At 43.4% G+C, this 21,826-nt stretch overlaps 1 protein-coding gene across 2 annotated transcripts in view; it reads right to left on the bottom strand.

Annotated features, from left to right (window-relative positions):
- Window positions 1-3: 3 nt before the first annotated feature.
- The window catches only part of BLVRA (biliverdin reductase A), a 33,426-nt gene continuing 11,603 nt past the window's right edge, over window positions 4-21,826 (bottom strand). The window contains exons 2-8 of one of the 2 annotated variants that reach the window (XM_086743057.1): window positions 18,740-18,830; window positions 14,536-14,663; window positions 11,553-11,672; window positions 10,834-10,931; window positions 9,355-9,462; window positions 8,475-8,646; window positions 4-2,689 (exon numbers count right to left, since the gene is read on the bottom strand). In XM_086743057.1, the coding sequence (XP_086599183.1) occupies window positions 2,416-2,689; window positions 8,475-8,646; window positions 9,355-9,462; window positions 10,834-10,931; window positions 11,553-11,672; window positions 14,536-14,654 (891 nt within the window). In that variant the 5' untranslated portion in view covers window positions 14,655-14,663; window positions 18,740-18,830 and the 3' untranslated portion in view covers window positions 4-2,415. The remainder of the gene's footprint in view (window positions 2,690-8,474; window positions 8,647-9,354; window positions 9,463-10,833; window positions 10,932-11,552; window positions 11,673-14,535; window positions 14,664-18,739; window positions 18,831-21,826) is intronic. The other variant, XM_086743056.1, reaches the window with a different exon arrangement.

Below are 21,826 nucleotides of genomic sequence, written 5' to 3'. Positions count from 1 at the left end.
GGGAATGATTAAGAGTTCCAATATTTTATTGGCAAGTTTGACATCTGTTAAACAATACGTACATTTGAAGCTTGACATTCAGTAGCTCTCGTATACAAGCCATCACGCTACCTCAGCAAATCCACAGGGCAAAAGGAAAAGCCATTTGGATGCCGCAGGCTCCCAGGAGCACAGCAGACAGCAGTAGGCAAGCAGGTTAGCTGGGAGGAATGGGAGGGGGATGGAGGAGAGCACAGGATATCCAGCTCTAGGCATCTGTCTTCCCTAGCTCAAATTAACCTGCTAATTTCCCCAGGCGCTGCTCTCTACAGAAACAAGCTTCTCCAAAGGGTGATTCACTGTGCAATGTTATACCACTGCTCTACAGAGCTCCCGTGCATTTATTCCCCATTTCTTAGAGGTATACTGCTTGCGCCAGCAACCACAGAGCATAGCTAGGGAGATGTGGTGGGTAATTTTTATGCCTCTGGATGGGGAATGTGAATCTCCCTTCCCTTTGTCCTCCCTCCCCAGCCAAACATTGTGAATTAGTGCATAAACAAGTGGTATTCACCCCTTATTCACAGTTGAGTTTGTCAAGAAACTCATGTGCTGAAACTCAAGAAACTCTCATGTGCTGTCATACATAGCAGATAGAAAAACATAGCACATTTAAATTTTATTTTGATCCCAGATGGACTTTTTTCATTTTGCCACAAACCCACTTTTTCCTCATACAGCATCAGATCTGCCCAGGCAATGTCCACCACATTGATAAAGAAGACCCTGTGAATACTCAGTAAGGTGTCCATTTGAGTGGACAAGTGCATGATCTGCCTGCACAAATCTGCGGGCAACCCACATGGATTTCAGTCCACTGAAGTCATTAGCGGAGTTTTCACTGATCTTCACTGATAGAATAGATTTAAATAAGTTTCTCACACAGAATTCATTCACATATCAAGCTCCAGTTGCCCCTAAAACCTGACTAATTTGGGAAAAAAATACAGTCTTTCCTTCCCTGTTTCAGACTAACTGAACTGTATCCAACTTCTGAATGAACACGATTTACCTAAAGGAAGGATTTTTTCCATCAATATTGACTGGTTGTAATTATATATAAGTTCACCACATTTATGCTCCCTTATTAAAAAATTGCCCAAGTGATAAAGTAGAAAAGAAATTATGGTTCTGTGTTTAACAGAACAACTGCACAGACTGAAGTTTGGTGCTATATTAATATAGCACTGACAGATGCTGCAATTAGAAAGTAAAAGGCAAACGGAGGAATTGTTGCAGTTTTGTGCACTGTTTAGTCATCTCCTAAAACTAAAATGCTTCTTTAGGGAAGTGTTAATGTCTTCATATGTGACCCTGGCACTACTGTAAAATGTTAAAGACCCATCCCCACAGGTGTCAACCACATGGCTATATTTGCAAATTGCTCCATTTTCTACAGTTCTATTCTAATTTTATCTCTATTTCTAATGAATTTCACCGTTCCAGGATTACATTAGTTTTTTTTTTTTCCTTAAAGGCAGCACATATATTATTTTTAGCAGTGATCCATCCACATGCTGAATTAGATACAGAACTTAAATGAAGGACAATAATATCCTGCTTCCAGTACAAAAAAAAAAAAAAATTTTAGATTCAGTAGAAAGCAGGCAGGTGATAATGTTCTAATCTCTGTTGGAAAAATATTTCTATGTTGGCACAGTGCACCAGAGAAATTAAGTGAGTGAACTCCACATGGCATCTATCAAGAGACAAGATATTCCTTCTATTCTGGTTTGATACTAATGTAGATTCTGTTTGAAGGTAGATTATTCTCAATGTGCAAAAAAACCCCAACAACTCAGACAGGCACAATTACCAATTAGAGAAAACACACAGAACTATTCAGAGCATCTGGAAGAAAAGGCCAGGACTGTGGAGGCACAAGTTCTGCAGACCAAGTAAAGAGATGGAAAACTCACGTGGAACTTAATTCTAGCTAATACTTCTTTCTAGATAATACTACATGAATACTACTAAATAAGACACATCTCATTTTCAGATGTATCTAAATAGACGGGAAAAAAAAACCTCAGGAGGGAAATAATGTCTAGTATTTGCAGTCCTCCAGGACCTGCTCTCAGTGACATTTCCAACTGAACTGAGTGGAAATAACCACAGGAAAGCTTGTTGCTGCTAGTTTCCTATCTGCCTGGAAAGAGAGCAATGCATCGGAGCAAGGTAATGTTACTTTGTTCTGGCACATATCAGAAGGCACGGGGTATAGCCCAGGCTCTCCAGCCCACCTGGAGAGCCTAGGAGTCATAACTAGTCAAAAAGAAGGTAATGAAACAGAAATAACAACTGCTTGAGGGCAACAGTGAGCTCTAGCCCTACAGATTTCCCATCTGTTGTGTTCCTCCTTCTGTAAGAGTGGTCTCAGGAACAGATTTTCTCTGGCTGTTCACAGTGCTGTTGGATCACCTCCGCGAGGTCAAGACACCGCAAAATTCGCCATTTCTCTGCAGCCAGCTCCTCCTTGGATACCTGGCCCAGCAGTTTTTTGGCAAAGAGGTTTTGATCCTGCATGAAAAGGCCCACAGCAGACCTTGGGGCTTGAGGGAAGTTCTCCAGGCAACCACTAGTGAAACAGAAGTTGATTTTCTTTTCACGTCTCATCCCTGGTCCCCTTTCTTCAATCCAAGTCAGTGGTCTAGTGTGTAGGAACAGAGAAAAAGAAGACTATTTAAGAAATGGAATCAATAGTTATAGTTTACACTTTTTTCCTCAGCATTTACAGAAAATCCCCCAATAAATGCACCATTTTTAAATTCCAGTCATTGCATATTCAGATAATGTATTCTAACCAACATACCTTGTGGTTACAGAGTTATAGTCTTAACTTTGGTAAGACTAACTTAACCAGGTAATAGTCTTAACTTTGCCACTGCTTCATTCCATGACTTTCAGCACACCATCAAAGCTCTCCCCAGCTTTGTTTTCCCTGTGCACAAAGTGAAGCTAGCAGAGTCTAGCCATCTCACAGGGAAGAGGGAAGTTTAATCTGTTTGTTCATGGACTTGGATGAACAGTGCAATTAAACATCCAAATATTTTTTTCATTATTCAATCACAGCTAAACTCACAAGGCCCTCAATGTCTAGTCATCCCTGCCCAGCAAGAATAATCACTCAGATACACAATGACGACCCAGGTGCTACTGTGCAGGCTGAACACCACCCTTAGGAGGAGCTGGACAGACGGCAAGTTCACGCATGCAGACACTAACGTCTGTACTCTCTCTGAACTTTTCAAATATGTTTCTTTCTCTTCACCAGGAGCACAGAGTTGATCTGATTACATCAGAAGATGTAAATTTTGCCTGTTTCAGCTACATAGACTCTCAGGCAGGTCTTTTCTAATCAGAGCAAAGTCCTGTCTTATGTCAACATGATAGCCACAGCCTTCAGGCCAAGCATGGGTGCTGCTGGCTATTGACTGGCATAGCTCACAGGTCCTCACACTTTCCTTGCCAACTTCCCAGCTCAGCTGAGGAAAGAGGAGCCATGAGAAGTGCTGTATCACTTCAGGGGTCATAACAGACTCCCTGGCCCACCACCGCAAATGCATGCAGGGGCTTTGAGGAACGGCCCTCAACACTAGCTACAGCCACGATCCTCCCGCCCTGCTCTGCTGTCAACTGCCTAAACCGTGCTATTACCTGTCTGCAGCTCATTCATCAGCACTCACTACTGCCTGTGTTTAGAAGATGCACATTATTTTTCTTACTTGGTTATTGATGGCCCTTCCACAGTCCTTTATGGCCCACTTTAGTCTGCCACTCACAAATTATGAGGGCATCAATAGCATGGAAGAATAAATTCTGTCTCCAAGTACTGTCCATTAAATCTTCAATATCATTAGATCTGGAAAGAAAGTCCTTGTCAGCCTACCCTGAACACATTCTGCAGAGCACTCAGCTTAATGATTCTGCACCTCTCGTCTTTTATGCTTTAGGATTCAGTTTCTATATTCACATCATTGTATCAATTATTCTGTGCTCACCTGTACGGCCACACACACGCCCTACAAATTAAGCATGGCCAGATGAACCTGACTGAACAGAATAAAACAGCTGGAGGGGGAAAAAAAAAAAAAAAAAAAAAAAAAAAAAAAGGACTCAAACCACAGTCTGCAAAAATGCACCAAAAAAATTCTCATAGGACTAATAAATGCAAAGACATCATGTTTTTCAGGAAATCCTAAGGCTACATGTTGCTGCAGGCCAGAAGGGTGCTCAAGAGCCATATCACTTGATGCTTTCTATGTTCTCACCCTCCTTCCCCAAGGTGCTGGCTGTTGACCTCAGTCAGAAGCAGGCTGCTGAGCAAGCTGAGTTTTGCTCTGACTCAACAGAGCCGGTTTTATGTTCTTATGAAAGCAAACAGCCACAGAGGGTTCAGACCACTGTTATTCAAAGCTGCTTTATCTCAGGTAGGCAAGTATGAAGAAACTACTGGGCAGGCATAGGCAAAGACCTCCACCATGTAATAGAGGAGAGTCCATGATATGATCCAAAACAGGGAGTGTCAATGCAGAGTCACCTCCTTGGGGTGACCGAGAGCACACCAAATGACCAGTCTCAAGTGGATGTCATCTTCTCCTCTAGTTTAGGGAAGCCACTGAATCAGAACCACAATCATGCAGAGCGGGCAGAACTTAATCAAAGTGATTAAAATGACTGATTTAGATCAGTGGGCAGGAAAATATTGATTTTACTAGTACATTTATCTTCTCTTCTGTGATTGGATTTTTAGTTATTCTCCCAAAGAGAGGTAGATTCTAGCTGATTGGTAACCAAAACATGTTAATTTTTAATTAAAAATTAAAATTAGTCTCTTTTTTTTTTTTGCTATTAAAACATGTATGCTGCAACTGTACACATAATTTAAGCAATTATGCAGCTTAAGAAACAGGTTTGGATTTTATGTCAGAAAATTGTGAAGGGCTGCCTTTTTAATAGATAAATTACACATTTTTATTAGGATTTGTATTTAAGTTTTATCTGGCTGTGGATGCAGTTAGTTATTTAAAACTGTTAGCAGTGTTACTTAGAAGCAACAAATCCAATATTTTTCATTGTTAAACAAAGTCACATTAGATACGTTGGACAGTTAAAGAAGAAAGAGAAAGTTTAACCAAACACTAACAAACCACTTTTACACTGACTTTTTACAAAGCAAGCATTATCAGCAGTGAAGAAATCACTCTGACTTTTTACAGTCATTTTGTCTTTCCAGATTTTAGACTGGTAGAGCTCTCCCAGATACATTTTATTCACAGATTGGAGGAGACTTTCTGCTTTCCCGATTCTCTGTTTCCTCAAATGATGGTCCTAGTTGGATTGTGCTAATTCAATAAACCAAAATGAAGCCAACACTCTTTTTACCCACAGAAGAATTAAGACGGTTTCACGCTTGAAAGAATTTGGGGTCCACTCAGCTTAATATTTTATGCAGCAACTTCTGCAGAAAGCATGTATTATGTGATTTTTTTTTTAAATGGATGTTCAATTTGAAGCTATTTTATTAGACCTTGTAAGCTTACATCTCAATACAAACATAATTTCAAACATTTATTGCCAGAATATGTGTTCAGAAAATGCCTTCAATTTCTTTTAAATATCTTCCTTGTCATGCTTTGAAAATGCCAGTATTTTTTATTTACCATGCAATCAAAAAGGGCTAGCTTTCCTTGGATTAGTATTAAGACAATTAGACTCTACTCCTAGTTAACATCAAAACAGATATTGCACAAATCATTATCTCTCCAGCTTGCACTAAAAATTCCTTTTTGACATATACTGAATCCAAGCTCTGGAATCCTGGGACAGGAACTGCAGTCCCAAACCAGCCGTGCTGTCAGTAGGGGTTTGGCTTTTCCTGGATAGCTCACCACTTTATCACAGGGACGCTGTCAGCTCAACTGTCTTGGAAACACAACAGAGGCAGAGGTCATCTCTCTGATAGCTGGGCGCCAGGCATTAACATACACCTCCAAAATCCACCCAGAGACAGATGAGCAGCCAGCGTGGGCTGTGCAGCGGAGACAGGCTATAGCCTTTGCACAAATCCCTGCTTAACAAGAAGAACACAGGCTGCTGCGTTGTGCACCTGCTGTATTTTCCAAGGCAGAAAATAGGCTGAATTAACCTGATTTCTCAGGGTTAGTCTATTCAAGTCCTTCAAAAAAGGATGAGATAGCTCTCAGGAAAGGTGCAGACCTTTCCCATTCTTCAGCAAAATGAAGGTTGGACAAATTACAGCTGTAACACCACCACCATTACTGCTGGGCCGTAACTTCACTTGACAGAGAGCGGGCCAAATTCTCTGCTGCTGTAACTCCACTGACGTCAATGGGGAAATGTCAGCAGGAAATATGGCCCCACCACCGAACAGAATACAGGAACGCTATGTAACTTTCCAGACAGTGTAAATTATCCTAGAGGCATAAAGCTGACTGTCCCCGGTCACTAAAATGCTCGTGGTGACAAAACACTTACTGACCCATGTGAATGATCAGTAGTGGGCAAAGAAAAGCAGGTATCAATTAGTGGTGTGGAGCTGGGGAAAAAAAAAAAAAAAAAAACCAAAACAAAACAGTAATCCAGAAATGGTTCTGTATCTAGCAAATCTCATATATAGCAGCTAAGGACTGCCTAGGAGACAGAGCAGCCAGGGAAATGTTTAACCACCCGCTAGTTCCACCTGCTGGAATTAGTTCAAAATCTCACTCTATATAGAACTTTACAGCTACTCCTGTTACTGGCAAATTGCTAAGAGGGTAAACAGAGCTTGGATACAGAGTTCCGTCCTCTCACAACTGCATTTTAAAAGGCATTGGAAATGATGTTCTATTTAAAGGGAGAGGAAGATTGCTAAGACAAGATGCTAATCCCACAGTAAACTGCAGTGGGCTTTGTAGGACTGGCTGATAAAACTGTTAACTAGACCCACGGTGAAACTAACAGTTCAAATGAACCCTGATCATTCACTCCCCAGACAGCTAGTCCTTCAGGTTATTATTTTTTTTTAACTAAACACGTATCTAAAATTCTTAAAGAAGTAAGTATTCACGTTTGGTGTTTTTTCACTTTTTGTTGCTGTTGGGTTTTTCTTTTTGTTTTAAGTGTTCTAGCAGTATACGTGCAACAAAAAAAAAAGGGTAATTTATTACAAACTAAGATAGGCCACAATATTTTCCCATGGGGTCTTATTTTCCCCTGCTGTCCCTAGTCTTCTCATATGCCTCTTGTCATATGCCTATGAGAGGGTCATCTGTCTCAAAGGCAGTGTGCTATATGGAAAAACAGGAAAATAGGAGTGAAGAGAAAGGAACAAATTGTTCCATCATCATTCCTACCTTGTAGGAAACATACATAGAGCTTGGGTAACTTCTTTGTACCTTTTCATGTCAGACAATTTTCAAGTTGCATCTGTAGCATACAGTAAACTGTCATCGTATGTAACTTCAACCTATCTGAAAGGATACAACCTCCAAGTGGATGGCCCAGAATGACCAAACCGGAGAGTTTCCAGCAAAATACACCACCAGACTTTGGACCAAGTTGAGTACTCAATCCACAATATGAAATACTGATGGTCATATGATATTTTAAAATATACTATTTGATAGCAAGGCTATTGTTATTATACAATAAAAGGGAGCTCAAACTCACTATTATAAAATGCATCATCAAAAGTTTACTCTGCAAGAAAGTCACAGTGCAATGACTAGAAAAAATGACAAGTAATCCTGGCTGCTGGATTCTCACTCGGTCTGACACACTCATGCAACAAAAGCAAACATACAAAAAATGAGAAACAGACTATTGCCCTACTCAGGAAAAAAATCAAGGAAATTTCAGGACTACCGATTAGGCATTAGTCAAGAGCAAACTTTGCATGCCAGCCTGTCAGTAGTTTATTATGCTTCTGCTTGAAATGTGTAATTTTCTTTTAATCTCCAGCTAGTACTACATACTAGCACAAGCATTATAGTGCTATAAGCTAAGTATTGTAACTACTGCACTACCTTTTCAAACAGTCATATATTTTCAACCTTTAAAGAAAGGTTAGCTTTCAACATACAGCTAGAATGTCTGCTGCTAAACAAAGAATCCTGCCTCTGAACAATTTTTCAGAGTGCAAGAGAAGGGTCTTTCAGTCTTGGGCATGGTAAAATGCCTTACAGACCCACTCCTACATTCAGACATCAGAAAAGAGCTTTTGAACCTTCTTGTGCTCTTCAGCAGACACTGTTTGGTGGTGGCTCTTTTTATCATGATTACTATAGGAAGCACTTTCAGGTCTGTTCCTCTTGTACACTTTCATGCCAGCATCCACTCATTCTGTTTCCACAAGAGGAAGAGAGGATGCAAAACTCCTTCAGACGATACCTGAGGAGCCTGGCTCACCGGCCACCATGGTCACTACTCACTTCTTGTCTGCCGTCTGAAAGTGAGCAGTCATTCTGGAATAATTCTTATCCTTCTGCTTTTCTCTGGTGGCAGAGGTAACAGTGAGGTCTCCAAAGAGGTCAATCAGCCAAGTCAGTCGGGCAATTCCACTGAAAGCTGGGAATCCTGTTTTGCTTTCATCAAGGGTGCTACCTGGTGCAACAGCAACAGAAAGTCTTGAGAAATGGGAAAGAGAATAATGTTGTCTGCATAGGAAAGGCTGAAGAAACTGCAGTGTTGCAGGCTTAGGAGACCAAGGTGTAGAAAGGCCATGAGCAGATGGACTAAGTAGCAAAGTCAACAAACATGGTCAAGCTTGAAATGGATCAGCTGGTGAGCTACGACAGAGAAAGCTGCACAAAGTACATATACAACAAACCCTTCAGGACATGTTGAGGACAGAAGGGACAAAACAATGGCCTGAAAATCTCTCCAAGCTCTTCTGGAGCCAAACACCAGCATGGAAGAGTAAAGGTCCCCACTAGAAATGGGGACACTTCCTCAGAGCTCATTCTCCTCTCTGAGGCCAATATGAATGAGAAATTGATCACTACCACCAAGGTACAGAAGGGATGAAGAAGTGCTCTTTCCTCCATACAACAAGGCATGGGCTTGCGTTCTTCACCAGATAGCAGAAAGAGATTAGCAAAGCAACAACCCATAGTAGACAACTGCTAAGTAAAGGTGCTTTCCAGACAGTTCTGTAATTTCATGGAAATATCTAGAACTGATACCTGTGTCTCTAGTCAGTTTATAGATAGACTATCATCTAAAATGACTGAATTAAGGTGGAAAGACTGACGTTGCTGTCGACCAGGCAGATAAATCCAGATGGACTTTGACTTCCTCACAGCTACTGACCTGTGAAATGCAATGTTCCCTTCACCAGGTCTTTCCCAGCCACCTCTCTTTTCAGCTGCTTGTATTCTTCAGTCAGAAGCTCTATGTGCTCCACATGGAGTACTTTACCTGCCATTAAATAAAAAACAAAACAAAACAACACACCAAGTATGAGTTTTCTGTGTGAATCAAAGGCCTAAGCATAAAGGCTTCACCAGCCACCAGTGGGAACTCACTTAGAAATGTTCTCACACATGGCTGACAAAGAAGAAAATCGGCCTCGGCCCTGCACTGAGGCATCAATGTGGGTTAAGGATTTTCAGGAGACAACAAATACAGAGACTGCAGGAAGAGTAGCCACTATGTTTAACAGAAACTCCATAATGAAACCCAGTAACCAACTAAGGCTGAAACATGAGTCTTCAGAGTAAAAGATGGATTAATTCTTGGCATCTTTCCTCTCACATTTCCTTGTTCTGCATTTTTCCTTGCAGGGTAGTAGGAAAGAAAAAGGAGGGGAAAAAATAGCAGAATACTCAGACCCAGATTGTAACAACATGTTAAAGAGTACCTCCCTCCACTGCAATTAATTGGGCTGCTTTGGAATAAAGGGTATCTGATACACGTTGAATGTGGCCCTCATTCAATATATGTTTTTCTGGAAGGTTTCCAGGAGAGGCAGTTTAAGCTGCTGACAGTAACTGCTGCTGCTTCAAGAGAAGAGGCATAAATTCTACTCAATGGGAAGCCATTTGGCGAGCAACAAGGCAGTAAGTGGTGTTGGTACTGGGAAATAGCAAAGCAGAAATCCTATACCTCCGGTGTTTCAGGACAAAAGTCACAAAGGAAATTTTTAAGAAGTAGCGGTATAAATAGTGCAGCTTGTCTGAATGGCTTGCACTCTGCTCCTGCCAGCACTGTTATTTTCCTTGCAGCCCCATACATCCCCACTGGCCTCAACTGAACTACCAGCTTCTGACCATCAGCACCGCAGGGATGGGACCACACACTTTCCAGAAGTAAAGAGATTTTGCTTAGAGATAAGTTGTCTTTCAGACAAGGATGCCTTGCTGGCCTTCAATAGCATGAGCAGCTCTGTATGACCAGTACATCACAAACACTAGAAGCTAGGGGAGCTGCTTCCAGTTTTATTTCCAGGGAGAGAGAGGATAGGGAAGTGCACAAGCCCAATGGCTACACTTATTAAGTGCTTTACTGTCACTGCAACAGAAGTTTCCTTCTTTCACTGCATCCTTAGTGTCACAAGCAGAGACCAGTGCTTTTGTGAGGGCAAATGCACCTTATTCTTAGCATTGACACTTATGTGTTTATTTCAACATTGGCACATGTCTTAAATCCCAGATTGACTCATCTCTGAGACAGGCATACTGCCTTCTATGTCATGATTAATAGCAGACTGCAGCCCTGCCCTTGAGTTTGATGCCTTTGGTGCTACCCAACAGGAAATACTGTTTATGCCCTTGAGAGCAAATGTGTTACCTTTCTGCTCAGCCATCTCCCAGAGCTCATGGGCCGCCTTAGCAGACAAAGCCATGGGGTACTCAACGAGGACATGCTTCCCAGCTTCTAAAAACATTCTGAAAGGGATACAAGAACAGTCTTTAAAAAGTATATAATAGCAATCATCTCTCTCCCCTGTGCAAGCTGCTTCTCATTCCCAGTCAGCCCCATAAGGAGAAATGCACAATGGAGAGTGCAATGGCAAGTTTCCTAGCAAGGATGGTGTGGTGGCTACATCACACATTTTAAAAACAGGAGAGCTGGGTTTATTTCTCTTTTTTCCAAAGAATTCCCTCGCTCACCTACAACAAGTCACTAAAATGCTGCAGCATTGAGCACTGCAACTTCTAACTTCCAGATACTTGAGTGGCTGGAGTAGGGCATCAGAGTGCCCTTCCTCTATGTAATCTGTGAGGAAAGGCTTTGAATCCTGTTTTAAGCTGCCTGTCCATCAAACACAGGTGTAGAGATATGCAACTGGAATTATTTCGGAAATTAATGCATCTTAAATCCTACTCTCTTCCAGGGCTTATTGGCTGCTCTAGGGAACTTGCTGTCATTCACTTCAGGCTTCTAGTCTGGCAGTCTCTTCTCCAGTGTCCACATCCTCTCCTGCAACAGCTTTACACAGCTCCTCTATGCTTCTAAATTACAGGGGAAAGGGTGGGAAAAGGGGAAAAAAAACCACTTCAAAATACCTGATGGTTTCTTCATGGCTTCTGTTCTCTGTGCTGATGAAGGCTGCATGGATTTCTTTGCTTGTTAGAGCATCTTCCAGGCTAATCTGCTTCGCCTCGTTAATATTGCCAAAACTTCTCCTGTGTATTTAGCATAAATACAACCAGAGCATAACTGTCACAGTCCATTCTTCCCAACTGCAGGTTGTGCAGCAGCACTTAGGAATTGTTCCCACAGACCACTGTCTCACTGAGCTCAACCAGGGTAGAACAAAGGCAGCTTGTTATCCAGGAACAGCATGAGCACTTACAGACAGAAGTGGAGCACAAAAAAGAACAAAACAGATGGACCAGTGTGTAGGTGGTGATATCAGTACAGAAATTGTCCTGCTATTGAACTGCAAAGTGCTTTTTTATTTCAATCCTTTGGTTTTGGTGTTCTGTTTTTTAATAAGCATCACTATGAAAGAGCCATTTTAAAAGAGTGACTTGAAGGAGGACAGTGCTCCTGTGGGAGAACTTCTTCCCACCATGCTGGACAGCACGGGCCAAAGCACTTGAGTTGGCAGGGCCACATGCAACTACAAGTACAGACAAGCAGGAGAGGGACAAAGCAGATGTTTGGCTATGATGGCTTGCAACACACACCATGTCAGTGCTAAGGAGAAGGCCCTCGTGGCCACCACCCTGAGCACATCTCCACCTGAAATGGAAAGACACACCCTCCCCTCAAAAGCCCTTTACATTAGTAAAGACTGGAGCAGACACCTTGACAGTGCTAGGATGGGTGACAGAGGGCATGAGGGTAGGCCATGAACAGGATTTGAAAGCAAAACCAGGTAATGTTTGTGTGCGATTGAAATGCAAAGAGCAAGGCAACATATCCAAGCATGCTGTCTGTGAACTGTGCAGTTCCACAGCACTGTTTCTCAACAGCAGTAGTGGAAAGCTCATCTTCAGCATTGGTCAAAGCTAGTGGTAGTACTAGCAAAGGCATTAGGAAACCAAGAGTGTATTTGGCAGGGAGATAAAACTGGATGACCTAATGGGTCCTTTCAGTCTCAAACAACCCTGACTGCATGATTGTTGTGGTTTTGTTAGTGAGGGGGGGCCTAAGGTGGTAGCTTCTGTAGGAAACTGCTAGAAGTCGCTCCCCTTTGTTCAGTGGACTCGGCCGGGCCTAGGGCAGACCTGCTGCTGGCCAAGGCTGAGCCGATTGGTAGCAGAATGTTCCGTGATAACGCCTCTGCGATAACTTATTTAAGAAGGGGAAAACAGAAAAAAAAAAAAGAGAGAAGAGAAGATGTGAAGAAGCTGAGCAGGGGCAGAGGCGCAGAGGGGGAAGTGCAGGCCTCATGGGCCTTGCAGGCCTCACCCTCTGGCCTCTCGCCAAGCAGCCAACTGGGCCCGACTCGGTCCGGCCCAGCTGCAAGAAGTGGAGAGGAGATGAGAAGTGAATAAGATGTAAAAAGATCCTGAGAGACATCTGCCAGCCTGTTGTGAGGAATGGCTGCAGACGCCAAGGTCAGTTCAGAAGGAGGGGGAGGAGTAATGCGGCTCCTGGCCAAGATTCCCCTACAGCCTGTGGTGACGACCATGGTGGAGCAGGTTGTCCCCCTGCAGCCCATGGAGGTCCACAGAGGAGCAGAGATCCACTTGCAGCCCATGAAGGACCCCACATTGGGGGAGGTGGATGCCTGAAGGCGGCTGTGGCCCGTGGAGGGCCCGCTGGGGCAGCCGTTCTGGAGAGACTGCACTCCATGGAAGAGATGACCCACGCCGGAGCAGTTTCACAAAGGACTGTGGCGTATGGGAGGGACCCCACAATGAAGCAGGGGAGGAATGTGAGGAGTTTTTCCCCCGATCATGAAGCAGCAGCGTGAAACTACGTGTGATGAACTGACTGCAACCCCCATTCCCTCTTCCCCCCTGTGCCGCTCAGGGGTCGGAAAGGTAGTAGAGATAATGTTAAGCTTGGGAAGAGGGAGGGGTGGAAGGAGGTTATCTTGTTCTCTGTCTCATTATCCTGCTGTTTGTAGTAATAAATGAATAGTTTTCCCCAAGTCGAGTCTGTTTTGCCCGTAACGGTAACTTTAAGGATTTCTCCCTGTCCTTATCTCAAACCTTGAGCTGTTTTTCCTTATATCATCTCTCCCTATTCTCTCGGAGGGTAGGGGGAGTGAGAGAGAGACTGCATAGTCTGGTCCCGATCGGGGCTGAACTACGACAATGATATAAATATAGCTGGAAAAAATACATCCACAATCTGAGATCCATTCATGTGCTGCCTAACTATTTAAAACCTTTATGCTCCACTGTTATGGGGCAGTCTAGCAGAAATGCTCAGAGGGATGTATATGCTAAATTTCAAGCTACTGAGAAAAACTCTTGCTGTTTAAGAAGCAACATTACTATATGTACTAAATTATAGGATTTTCTTTAAAGACATCCACAGGTGTGGATGTCTAAAAAAAAAAAAATTAGAATTTTATGGTGAAGTTGCAGTATTAGGAGCTTTACAACACAAGTTTTTGTAAAAAAAAAAAACAACCACCTTTTTAAAAACTCTGTATCACTTCTTATGCTTTTAAATATTTCTACATATGTCATGCAGATTTTAGCTCATTAGTGTAATTATTGTCTGTACCATCCTAAATCTATAGGAAATTTCAGTCAGACAGAATTGTATTTCTTTTTATCACACAGATCGTACAGCAAGAATGTCTCTCAGCTTTTATTTTAGTAATTTCTGCAATTTAGTAATTTCTGAGGTAACCTATTGCAAAGCTTTCTGTGCTCATTTCCTAGCTGCCACTCAGAATGACAGGCATATTTACATAAACTTACCCTTTTCAGACAGCCTTAATTGTAAGAGATAACAAAACTTCAAATATTCATTCCCTGCCCCCTTCAAATAATAGTCCTCCATGTGCAAAGGCATGTGCACTAGAACAAAGAAACATTACAATACATGTATTAAACATGTCAAGATGAAATTTCTAACCTGGATACAAATCCAAGGAGTTTCAGGTGCTCAGAAGGGCTGGAAGGCATCGGATTCATCAAGTCTCGGATTCGTGCTAAGCCAGCAATTCCAACGCCAACCACGACTGTCCCAAACATTTTGTTAATCTGATCAAAGAAAAAAAAAATAATTTTTTTTTTCAGCAAGAAGAGGAACAGCTGGTAGGGGAGATGGGAGGATGGGTTACTCTTGAACCTTGCTTTCATACAGCCAAACCTTATTCAGATGTCAGCAACCAGCTAACAGAGATGTGATGCTATAGGCTACTGAGCTCACTCACATCCCATTGAAATGTGGTCAAGTGGTTCAGCCTGTCAAAGGACTGGTCTTCAGACTTGTATTTAACAGCTATTATATCACAGCTCCAGCACAAAGTTCCTCCTTTCCGTGAATAGAAGGCAGACTTCAAAAGTGAGACATTCTTCTATTTATATCGTCGCTTTCATGCTGGAAAGGAGTCAAAAGGTTCTGCAAGCCCAGCAGAGCTTTATATAAACCCTGCTGACTTCCTGAGCGCCTGCAGCACAGCCTGCCCTGGGCTGCCACATGAACATTCACAGTGCATGGCAGCATCGCTGGAATACTTCGGGACAGGAAGTACAGAGCATCTTTTCTTCCCCCATGTAACCGCTGGCATGTCCTACAACGTCAAGATGGAACCAACCATCTGATAATTTGGTCAAGATGCTTGCTTGACATTTGCATGCATGAAGAAAGGTCTGTCATCTCTTTAATGACATGTAGGCATGTCCTGAAGATTCACATCTCCCAAAAGCACATTCCTGCCACAATTGCATTATATGGAGGACGAGCCAGGTACTGCACTCGCTGGCCCAGGCTGCTGGGCCACTGGTAATAAATTCCTCTGTTGGTTTTATGATTTGCCATTGATTTCCGGAAGCACTGGGCAACCGGTGTAACCTTTCAAACCTTCAATGTTGCACCACCCCTGAGGACTAGCAACACTTTGTAATGTGATTTTAAGAATTACAGGAAAAACGGCCTAAAGCCAACCCAAGTCAGGCCCTCTGCATATTTTGTTCCTTCCATCCTACAATAGCATCCCTTCAAACTCTCTTCCTTCTGTTTCAGTGTTCTCCTTCCTGCCGCTGCCGATCCCTTCACCCGAGTTAACTCCCTTGATAGCTTCCACTACCTGGCTGTAGCCCTTCAAATCCTTCCAAGACTTAAATGGATAAATTGACAACCCCACTTCACTCCTCCTTATGCCTCTTCTCTGATGGGACCACAGTGCTGCACCACAGCCATAAGCGACTGTTCTGACAGTGGTAGAGGTTGGCAGCTGCTAAGAAATTACATCAACTGGCACAAAGGAAAAAAATGAAAGAAAGCCCCTCTCCAATCACATCATGTCTGGATTTTCTTTTCCTATAAGCTCCTGCCTACATATATACTCCTGTCGGTGCTGAACTCTGCTTACTTTATACACGCCAAAGCGGTACAAGGGTAAAACACACAGCGGCATGTTTAATATAAAAGAAGAAATGAGTGATATTGGAAGAGTTCTCTAGGGTGATTACAGTGACACGTCATTACCAAATATTTCAGGTATAACGTGATGACACTGCTCATCAGGGAAGAGAGATCTATAGGGCTAAGAGAGAGAGGGGAAAAGGAGGGCAACATAACCACATAACCAATTTTCAGTTCCACCCACAGGCAGAGTCCTGGTCTGGGCTCTCAGTTACTATCACTGTTCTCTATGGCCAAAGAGAAAAGACAGCAAGACTTACAGAATGATCACGGCTGGAAGGAGCCCCTGGAGGTCACCTGATCCAAATCCCACTCAGTCACACCAGGGCCACATAGACTTCTGACTGACCCCATGGATGGGAATCCAGCAAACTGCCAGGGCCCCTGTTGCAGTGTTTGACCGCCCTCACAGCAAGAATATCTTCTCAGTATCTATGCAGAGTTTCCTGCGTTGCCTTTTGCCATTTCACTGCACATCACCCAAAAGAGTGTGGCTCCAGCTCCTCTACATCCTCCCATCAGAAAACTGTAAGCAGCAATAATACCTCACCTTTACCCTTTTTTTTTTCTGGAGGCTGGAAAAACCCAGTTCCCTAAGCCTCTCCTCATTCATCATCTGCTCTGGTCCCCTGACCATCTTGGTGGCTCTCCACTGGACTCTCTCCTGTATTTACCTTATTTCTCATACCAGGGTACAAAAAACTGGACACAGCACTGCAGGTGTAGCCAGGTCTTGCCAATCCAGTGCAGGACATAGTTGGCCTTCTTTGCCAGATGAGCATGCTGTGGCCTGAGGTTCAACTTGTCCACCAGCATCTGCAGGGCACTTACTGACTTTCCAGCCAGGCAATCCTCAACTTGAACTGGTGCTCAGAATTATTCCACCCTGGACAAGGGACTCTACGTTTGCCTTTGCTGAACTTCACAATGTTCAGCCTACTCAGGCCTCTCTGGTACACTGATGACTCCCCGTAGCTTGATGTCATCCACAGACTTGCCAAAGCTGCGCTCCATCCTGTTGTCCCAGTGGTTAATAAAGACATTCAGCAATATGGAAGATAAGTGCAATACTTGTCCTTTTCCAGTCACCAGGAACCTCCCTGATAGCCAAGTGGCTTCGCAGTGACATCAACCAAGTCCCTTAGCACCCTTGGATGTACCTTGTCTGGTGCCAGGGGCTGCTGTACATTCAATTAGCTCAACAGCTATATCACTTTCCTCCTCTACTGTTGGTAATGCTACATTCCCACGGACTCTGTTAGCAGACTCAGAAAGCTGGGAGGTCTGAGGACAGACCTTACTAGTGAAAGCCGTGACAAAAAAAAAAAAAAAAAAAAGGCATAAAGTATCTTTAATTTCCTTCATCTCGTCCCCACTGAGCAGCAGGTTCATATTTTATCAGCCTTCATTTTGTTGCCAACATACCCAAAGAAACCCTTCCCATAGTTTGTTTCAGCTCCAACTGAGCTTTGCCTTTCCCAGCTCTGTCCCTGCAAGCTTGGTCACTGTCTCTATGTCCCTCCAGGATAGTCCTTCCCAGCTTGTGCACTTTCTTTTTGTGTTTGAGCTCAGTCAAGAGGTCCCTGCTGATCCACACCAGCTTTTTGCCAGGCTTGGTGCTGCTTGCAGCACACTGGAGTGGGGTGCCTGTGCTCTGCGGTGGTCGTCCCTGTAGATCAACCTCAGCCCCTCTGCCCCTCAGGGCAAGTCTCCCATAGCATCTTGCAAGCACAACCATTAAAAGCCAAAAAACTGCTCTTCTGAAGTGTATGGTTGTAATTCTTTAAAATTCAGATTCATAAAGGGCTCCAGTGTGAACCAGGACCAGGTCAGCAGAAGTTCAGAAGCAGTCCAGCTGGAGAGCAGCTGATTAGGGGCTTACTTTAAGTTCAGAAATTTTCAAGGTTACTGGAGTGTTAAGCTGTTAATATTTGCCTACTGACTTTAGCGGGATTGGGAGTGGGAGTCACACAGCAGACAAATTCCTCTCCTACAATTATGTTGTTTCCAAGAACTGCTTTTTTTTCTGGTGAGCTGCTGACTTCCACTTCAAAGAAGTGGAAAAGGTGGGGCAGCTGACTGCCTTCTTCCACCGCCATGGACAAAGAACATCTCTCAGCAGATGTTCAGGTTGCTGAACGTCAACACTTTTGCCTCTTCTTTGAAAAAACTTTCCTAGTTTCATCTGATGAACAACTTCTGACCTCCCTAAGAGTCACCTTTAAGAGAAACAAGATGATTTCAACCTAAGAACAAAATCTGTTACTATGCAATCTGTTGCCATAGCAACCAGCCATTCAGTCCAGGTCAAGGCTTTGCAGGCTAATATGGTTTCCACACAGAAAGAGACGGCTGCTAAATGTACATTACAGAACCTTTGCTTATGCACGTAGCTAAGAGAAAAATAGCTATGTCTGCATCTCTGCTGCAGCTTTTTATTACCCTCATTTCGCTCACATAACAAACCCTGCAGCTGCTCAGGGAGAAAAGTAAATTAGATGGATTTTGGAACTGTCATGAACCAGGTAAAAGCAGAATAGAGAACACTCATCTGAGAGTCCACACAAATACATTAAAATTTACTCCTTATTTCAAACCTTTATAGGAGGATAACAGCTACAGTTATCTTTCAAGTACAAAAATGATGGAGGAAGCCCCAACTGTAAACTGCGGTGCCTGCCTTCCATACCTTTTTCTTAACATTAGTGACCTTGGTTAAAGCATTGACAAAGAGATTTCAGAGGCATTTTCAAGGCTGCTGAACTTTGGCTCTTCTTGTACTGAAAAAAATAAAAATTGTACAGTAAGTGAAATAACAGTACACCAGCCAGTGTCCAAAAGCATTTTCTCCACTCTTTCTATACTGGCTGTATGAAAGCAAAGGGGCTGGTGAGAAGATTAGAAAGGGATGTCCTTCACACTCACAGATTGCGACCGAGGAGTGCCTCCCATGGCCCAGCAGCAACCTGCCAGCCCTGCAGGCCCCACCAAGGCTCCTCTCTGAACCAGGGTGAGGGGCATGGTGGCTACCAACTGATGCAGGAGCGCTTCCACACTGACAGCCAGCACAAATGGCTCCTCTTCTCAGGGCAGACAAGCCAAGCATGATAAAGAAGCAGAGCCAATAAAGGTATCTAGCTGAAGAGGATCATTTACCCTACACCAATACACCATCGTCCCGTCACCCCTCTGCTCTCTGTTGAGTTTTCTGTGCTTCTGCTGCTTATTCGCTCCATTGCATAGATCTAGGCTACTCTGTAGGAGAAAAAAAAAAAAAAAAGAAAGAAAAAAAAAAGTGCACTATACCTAAGTATTCTTGCAAAATTTATCACTAAAACAGGAATATTCAGCAGCAAAACAAAGGGGTGCCCAAAGGGATCACTCACTCAGCAAATGTGTTCCTCCCCAGAGCAATCACAGTGGGACTTCAGCCCCTCCATCTCAAAACAGCTAGCGCTCACTGAGGTAAGCTTATGGGAAGCAAGGCTTACCTCTGTTATGTGCAACATCGCTAAGGCCATGCAAAGCCAGTGCAGAGGCAAGATAAAAGACAGAACTTAAGAATTATCTCCCTTTCAAGAAAACTTTTCATGGCATATCTAGGCATTACAGGATGAGAACAGATACCTTCTCTCATGACATACAGAGAATTTCAATAAGCCTTGTGCTTTCTCCCTGCAGTTTTCAAAGTCTTGTTCTCACAGGTATGAGTGACTCATGTCAGAAATCAAAATATTTTGCAATTAATGTCTCCGACAATAGCATAACACTAATGTGGGAGGCTTTCCTGACGCACTCCCAGTCTTTTTAAGTGTGCTACTTCAAGTGACTACCATTTTACTGCCACACGTATCTTAAGTGTATCAGAAACCTCGCAGATGAGTACTTTATTTGAAAATGCTGCTGTCAAGGTTAGTTTCCTTCTGCATACTCAACAGTCGAACTATTTCATTCCCACAACAATTCTTCAGCAATTTTCACTCTCTCCAGCACCCCCTTCTGTCCCTGTCAGAGCTTTGCTTACATTAAACCTATAACTATGCCAAGCCTGAGTGATGACAGATGTTGTCATTTCCTTCCTGCCACTTATAAATACACAATACAATCCCCACTAACCTGGCAGCCACCTCCCACTGCTCCTCAAGTGGGCTCAAATGGCCAGGGGCTAGCAACTGGGGAGACTGGGATTGAGAGGCAGCTACTGGGCAGACAGAGTGTCTGAGCCCAGCCACTAGACAGATCCACCTTGTATGTATGTACATATCTTAGAATCATAGAATGGTTTGGGTTGGAAGGGACCTTTAAAGGTCATCTAGTCCAACCCCCCTGCAAAAAGCAGGGACATCTCCAACCAGATCAAGTTTCTCTGAGCCCTGTTCAACCTGGCCTTGAATGTTTCCAGGGATGCGGCATCCACCACCTCTCTGGTGGTGATCTGTGTGGCCAGCCATGTCCATACGTATATATGCGGTGTATACATGTGCTCTGTGTGCATTTGGTGACTGGGAGTAAGTTTGCAGCCTCACTACTGCTCATACCTGGCAGCATGGAGCAGCAGCAGCGTTACCTCTCTCAGGCTGTCAGATTCAACTCTGTATTTTCCCCTAACGTAAGCCAGACTGGATGAATTAATTTCTCCAAAGCTCCCTGTGCCGCAGACTCGCGGATCAGACATCACAAAGAACAGTTTCTCTGTTAGAGCAGCAAAGCCCTGAGTTGGGGGTTGCAGCATCTTCCTCAACAGAAGTTTTGATGGGCACACTGGACAGACAGCAGCAGCCACTGTAAAATCAGCAAGTTGAAACCTTGAGGTCCCTTCCATCCCTACATCTCTGATGTCAAATACCCAGCAACCTGGCAGATGCTGTATTAAGGGCGCTAGTACATGTTATAGCCTGTGCCACCACATCCTACTCTCTCATTGTCTGCTCGTAGCAAGATGCATCTGCCTGGAGCAGAGAAAGCAGCAGCTGTATAGTGTGGCTTTTGTTAGTGTTGTTTTTTAGAAGGGAAGAACTGCACCAATGTTCCAATTTAGCAGCCTATTCAAAGGCATAAATATCCTTTGTTCTGCAGGAAACCTCTTATGCGCTTTAACCTCTGTGTGTGCTGAAGTATCTTGGGGAAGTTGACTCAACTCAGGCCTCACTAATTAAGATTAGGGGCAGAACTTGAAGAAAAAGGAAAAACAGAAATGAAGGCAAAGAAAATAATTGTTTGAATGCGAACACGCTGGAGCAGGAATTTATAGTTTTGCTCTGCCTTAGAGATAAAAGTAAAGCCCTTCTGCAAGGCAGAGACAGTCAAGAAGGCAACTCCCAACACTTTGTCCCTTTGTTACTTCTCTTTAAAAACATTAATTGAACATAAAATGACAGTGACAGAGACATTTTCTCAAAAACTTGCCAAGACTGTCAGTCTCCACATTTCAGAGGAAAACAACAGCACCTAGAAGTCGTAGAGCAACCACACACATTTTCCTCGAGAGCTGTTTGTTATGGGCTTAAGTATCAACCCTCCCTAGAACCGCTCCATCTCTCACACCCATCTCTCCGGCTATCACAACCCAGGCCACAGTTTCCTGGCAGGCATACAGGCTCTGATACACAAGTTATACTTCCAAGCCACCAATTTTCACAGAGGTCTACCAGCAGAGAACAGTCTCTTATCCTCACTGGCACCGCTGTACCTTGGAAACAGCCAGAACGGCTTTTCTTCCTGGCTTTGAAATGCCATTTGAACCACACACCTGCACCGTTCTACATTTATGTGCAGG

Source organism: Chlamydotis macqueenii, chromosome 2 (genome assembly GCF_036417535.1).
Source record: "Chlamydotis macqueenii isolate bChlMac1 chromosome 2, bChlMac1.mat, whole genome shotgun sequence".
In the NCBI taxonomy this organism is placed as follows: domain Eukaryota; kingdom Metazoa; phylum Chordata; class Aves; order Otidiformes; family Otididae; genus Chlamydotis; species Chlamydotis macqueenii.
The sequence above is the reverse complement of the archived record's forward strand: the minus strand, read 5'-3'. Positions and strand labels throughout refer to the sequence as shown.